The 5,871-nt window shown below is 36.8% G+C and overlaps 1 protein-coding gene across 1 annotated transcript; it reads left to right on the forward strand.

Annotated features, from left to right (window-relative positions):
- LOC133797394 (NAC domain-containing protein 69-like) lies at nt 1-3,946 on the forward strand. Its single transcript, XM_062235279.1, has 7 exons — nt 1-566; nt 717-970; nt 1,173-1,319; nt 1,416-1,610; nt 1,725-1,793; nt 1,914-3,387; nt 3,519-3,946. The coding sequence occupies exons 1-6, from the start codon at nt 425-427 to the stop codon at nt 2,253-2,255; spliced, it is 1,149 nt and encodes a 382-aa protein (XP_062091263.1). The 5' UTR covers nt 1-424; the 3' UTR covers nt 2,256-3,387; nt 3,519-3,946.
- Nucleotides 3,947-5,871: the final 1,925 nt, after the last annotated feature.

The raw sequence follows: 5,871 nt of genomic DNA on the forward strand, positions 1-5,871 counted from the left end.
CGGCAAGTGGTGAATCGAACGCGGATTTGAGCTGCAGCAATCCGACGTGGCAGTAATACGACACGTGTCAAAAGTCTATATGAGAGGAAGACAGCGTCTTGACGAAGTTGTTCCCTGATGAAGTCAGGTCAACCTGTTTATGCTCCTTTTAAAGAATCCACTCCACTCCATTCTTTGCTTCTCCTCATCGCTCTTTGTTCTTCGAACTGAACTGAATCAACAAAGAGCCAAACCCAAACTCAACTCATATCACATCACAGGTCCGATGGAGTTCTTATAATTTGATTTGCACATCTTCCTCTTCTTCTTCTTCATCACCATCATCATCATCATCATCACTAATTTGTAGTACCCAGTTAGCTGTTTTTTTCTGGAAGAAGAAGAAGAGAAAATTGAGTAACAACCATTAGTGTTATCATCAGATATGTCCAAGTATTTCAGGTTCGACCCCACTGATGCTGAGCTAATTGAACACTTGAAGCTCAAGACTCAGGGAATAGAATCCGAACTCGATCATTTCATTGCCGAGATCAATGTCCACAAGTGGGAGCCTTGGGAACTACCCGGTATGTACATGAATATACATGTGTATATATATATATCTGTGTGTGTTTCTTTTTTGTTCTGGGCATTATATTTATGAATATTCATGTTCTGGGTTTTGCAATTATGGGTATTACTATGCTGAGTTGTGTCTTTTTGGGCGATAAACTCAGCTAAATCAAAGTTGAAGTCGGATATTAAGGAGTGGTGGTTCTTGTGCCCCCTGGATTATAAGTGCTTGAAAAGTAGTAAGCAAGTAAAAAGGAGCACCAAAACCGGGTACTGGAAGAGAACAGGCGAAGAACGCAAAACCAAAGGTTGCGTTGGAATGAAGAGGAATTTAGTCTTCTACAGAGGTCGTCAACGCACCGATTGGGTCATCCATGAATATTATCATCCTCAACCCCATGTTAAACGTCAAGACCAGGTCTCAATTCCTTTGTCGTTGTATATCATTACATACTCCCACTTGCTTTGTCCATGCATTTGTATGAATCTTTTTTGGAATGATTTTTGTGGGTTTGGAGGAGGCTGTACCAAGTTCAACTTTTGGAGAGTAGAACGAATTAAGATTGAAAATGAAACATTCTACCCCATGAAAGTATGCCCTTTTTTATTCAAATGTGCAGAAGCCAACCTGTGTTATTTGCCGCTTGATGTACGATCCCCAGAGGAAGGGGCGGAATTCAGATGCTCCAGACTTTGAGGATGGTGAACCAAGTGGCAATATCACTACTGCTATTGAGAGTTCAGTAGCATCTGCTGAATCTCCAGAGGTAAGAATGAGCAATTCCCTTTTCTACATTTTACGATATCAAATCCTATAATTCCAAATCCAAACCTGAGCGTCTGTTATTAATTCATAATTATAGGAACATGGTCACGATGAAGTGAACCATCAACCGATCTTACCAATGCTCTCAGTAGATGCCAGCATCACAGAGCAGGCGTTGGGATTCATGCTAGACAACGATATGCAAGTTCCATATGGAGAAAATTTTGAAATAAGTGGCAAAACCACTTCTTTTCCTGAAAATCCATTAGCATTTGCTGATAATAACCCATCGGTAAAAAAAAAAAAGAACGGTCATTCTATTTTCAACAATACTGGTTTCTTCGCATAAATCACGTGAGGTGAAATTAAAGCTTAATCGTGTGTTTGTTCTAATTTATGATTTCAGGTAAAATGGGATGATGGCATAAGTCTGTCTGATTTGGAAAATCCAATATCACCTGTTGTAAGTCCGTCGGTAAGAATTTGCATTGCTCTTTCCAATATCAAAGTGTTCTTATCAATTATGAGAAATGAATCCAAAAGTAAACTTCTGCTTGTTTTTAATTCATAACTGAGTTTTCCGCATGATGAGCAGGTGCAAGCTCCATCTGGAGCTGCAGATGAATCAAACGAGCATTATCCAGCATTGTTAGATTCCAACTTCATGGAGCAGCCGTGGATTTTTCCGCTTGATGAGGAGATGCAAGCTCCATCTGGAGCTGCAGATGAATCAAACGAGTATTATGAGGAATTGCCAGATTTGTGTGTTGTTAATCCCAAAGAAAAGGACTACGGGGAAACAACAGACTATCTTCACAATACCTCCAGTAATGAATTAGTATGGTCGTCTCTTGATGGTCAATTTACCAGTGACACGCACACTGAAGAAGTCAATGAACAGGTAGAGGGACATGTTCATTGGCTATTGGACGGTTAATCCAATAGCTAATGAACACTGTAGGAGAATATCACTAGTAAATTTTGTAATAATGATTCGCATTATTACAGAAAACAGTAAAACGATATTCTTCTATGGACCTTTTTTTTTCTGTCCTCTTTCTTAGTTCATTTTCTTAGCCTCCAAAATAGCAGGAACATTTTATTGTTTACAAACTCAAAAATGAAAACCTAGTCAACCAAGGCTTACAAAGCCATATTTCCTTACAATCCCCCTCTTCAATTCCTTATCCTCTTCAAAAACCTACAGTCAAACAAAACATCAGTGTTTGAACCTACATCTCGTATAGCCAGCACTATCAAAACCAACTTATCAACCAAAACATCTTTGAGATTTGTCTGAACAGTATGCCTGCTTATCAGCCACTACATTATCTTCTCTAGTTACGATTGTGTTAAACAAGGTACTCCCTTGAAAACAAAATTGGAATGCTGGTCCTTGCTTACGGACCAAGGTTTGATCCCAACCAAATATGTGTCCGACCCTTTGCTCTAGCATTGTGAGCTGGCCATATGACCCCTTCCTTAGAGCTTAGCGTGAAAAACTAGCATGGCTAAGTCGTCCAGAAGAGGCACCATCCACATCTATGTTAACCTTAGATGGGAAAAAAAATTGCCTCGTGATGACTTTGATAATCCATGTTTAGTAACATCTGCTTATAGCTCTCCAATCCTTTCGTTATCATTTGTTCATGCTAGTTGTTGGACATCTAGTCAACTTCATAGGTACTATCATCCAAAGTGAATGCCGTAAAAAAATTCTGAATTTCTTGTACTATGTCCTAAGACCATTATAATACAGTAATAGCAGTTTTCTGAAGAGTTGCCCCGAGTAAATAGCAGTCGAGATTTGCCTGAGAAGGCTCAGAAATTCAATTCCCAATTGAAGAGTAAGAGTGTTCTGTGAATAAAGGAGAGGTTGATTCCTAAGTATAGCCTACATGAGAAGCCAGATGAGCATCCCCTTGCCTCAGTCGAATATTCATGAAATGTTCTTTAAGGAATTGGAGATGTCTCAGGTGGAACATGGGACTGTCAGAGGTTCTTTTCTTCTTAGTGTCAAAGATCCAGCCGCAGATCCTGTGCGGCAATGTGTGGAAAGTGGAAATGAGGTAAGAAATTCACACTTCATGACTGAGAACTTAAAAAAAAAAATAGCCAAGGGAAATTTTATATATAATGAGTCCATTCTTCATATAAGATCCTGGTTGTCTTAATATACCCTTGTGATTTGTATTGGCAGGCCAAAGAAGCTTCAAAACACCCTGGTTTCTGTTGACTGTTCCTGAAAGGTTCAAAGCAGCAAGTTGGAGAAGCACTTGAATTCAGCAAGGTGCGAGTCGGCAATCAGAAGGTGGAAGAGTTTCTTCACTTTGTGGAAGCATCATCTTACTTGATCTGTAGTTCTACTGCACTATTGGAATATACTTATTCCAGGGCTTAGTTTGGTTCCTGCAAATGCAATGGTGTTTGCTGAAGCTGGTACTATAACACAGCAAAACAATGATTTACTTTCTTTGATATCTTTTTTTTATTAGTCTTAAGTTCAAGGGTATTACAATGCTCCTCTTATTGGGGTATAGGAATGTGACATTTCATCACCACCATACCTGGTGTTAAATCCTACTAAATGTATGTAAATTATTATTTGCTTATGTCATCTTTCGTATCGATCCAGTCTTTAGTGGGTTATTTTTTTCATATAAATTCTCTGTAATTTAATTATGTCAAACTGTTGGTCTTTTGTTGGATATGGGTGTGTCAAAAATACTAATTTTAGTTTTTATGAATTTCAAGTAAAAACAATTCAATTTTAAATAAATGGGTACATAATTTTATTTATATTTTTTTATTTACAAAATTGTACAACTGAATTCAATGGAATAAAATATGTGTAGTTATAAATAATTTTTTTTTATTTAAGCGATAAATGTATTTAATTTGGATTGGATTTATACATTTTGGGCCTTTTAGCATTTAGCTCGTATTCACAAGATCAAAATAATGTTTTCCATTAAAAAAATAGTATTTATTTTTAATACAATTCAGGGTGTCAATAAAAAATAACTGAAAATACAAGAATTGGCTACCACCTATCTAGGATGTTTTGAAGTTGGAGGTTATATTATTACCCCTAATATTATATAGATACACGGCCAAATAAAATTTAAATAAATATATTATTTATATTAAAATTGCTTACTATTTTCGAAATATATATGTATATGCCTTGTACACCTCTTTATTTTATTTTTGTTGACTTTCTTTAGTGTGTTTTTCTTCACCCAAACTCTTCTCATAATTATCTCTTGTTCCAATCATTTATAGGACTCAAAATGTTATTTTCATTTTGAAGACAAAGTGTTTATATTTATGATATAATAAAAATAGTGTGTACTTCTTAAAAATATATTTTTTAAATAAAACATCTTTATTAACAAACAGGGAAAGAATTACACATAAATCTCTCTCAACAAGAGAAGATACAACAAGAAATCGATTTCAAACACAAGAAAAACCATGAGTTAAGCTATAATGAACCAAACAGTTAGCTACCACATTATTCTTCCTATGAGAATGAAATGCTGAAAGACATTTATGAAAGTTAACATGGTGTTTGATCTCATCAATGACAGTACCCTAATCTTTCCAGCATTGATCCGAACTGATAATGCTATTGACCACTTAAACACCGTGAGTGGTAATATGAAACAAACCCACCTCCACCTGAATTCTTAGATTGGGACCCAACAATAAAGCTCTAGCTTCCGCAACTTCACTAAACATAGAACCCAAAGCAAACTCCATAGCAGCAGCAATGACTAATAGCTCCCAATCCACAACCATTTTCTGACTTTGCCGCATCACAGTTGATAAGCACTTGACCTTGAGGAGGAGCCTGCCAGCGCACCTTAGCTAACAGATCATGATCAACTGAAAGAACAAAATTAGGAATAGCCCCATTCAAGCGAAACTCCAATATCAGGAACAAAGTGACCAAGAATGGCTTTGTTTCGACGATCCCAGACCACCCAACGAAGCACAATGAAAGTTATAAAATTTTCCTTAGAAACAACAGATTGGATTTGCATCAAACACAGCAAAATATCCATACCAATGCAGTGTTTAATCTCTTAATAAAAGCCAGCTATCTTCCACATCTTTTTAATATACGGGCAGGCCCATAAAGCATGAATCAAACATTCTCCATTTAAATGGCTTCTAGGACAAGTCGCAGAGAGAAACATACCTCTGCGAGACAAATTCTTGTACGTGGGAAGCCAATTATGGGATAACTTCCACAGAAACATTCTCATCTTTGAAGGGATGTTAATTTTCCACAAATAAGTCCACCATTTCTTCATATTCCCCACATTAGAAGGTCCAGCTATACCCATCAAGTTCCGAGCAACTTTATAACCACTTTTAACAGTATATCTACCATCTGCAGTATGATGCCAAATATATACATCTTCGGTCTCTAAAGGACAAGGAGGAATGCCTAAAATCCATTTTATATCATTCGGATGAAACTTATGAATAACCAACTATCCATTCCATCTGACATCTTCAAATTTCAGCTCACAAACCTTAGT

This window comes from Humulus lupulus, chromosome 8 (assembly GCF_963169125.1).
Source record: "Humulus lupulus chromosome 8, drHumLupu1.1, whole genome shotgun sequence".
Lineage (NCBI taxonomy): Eukaryota > Viridiplantae > Streptophyta > Magnoliopsida > Rosales > Cannabaceae > Humulus > Humulus lupulus.

Coding starts and splice junctions, on each gene's coding strand:
- LOC133797394 (XM_062235279.1), top strand. CDS start 425: ATGTCCAAGTATTTCAGGTTCGACCCCACTGATGCTGAGCTAATTGAA. Junction 1,611..1,724: donor TTGCTGATAATAACCCATCG/GTAAAAAAAAAA, acceptor TTATGATTTCAG/GTAAAATGGGATGATGGCAT. Junction 1,794..1,913: donor CACCTGTTGTAAGTCCGTCG/GTAAGAATTTGC, acceptor CATGATGAGCAG/GTGCAAGCTCCATCTGGAGC.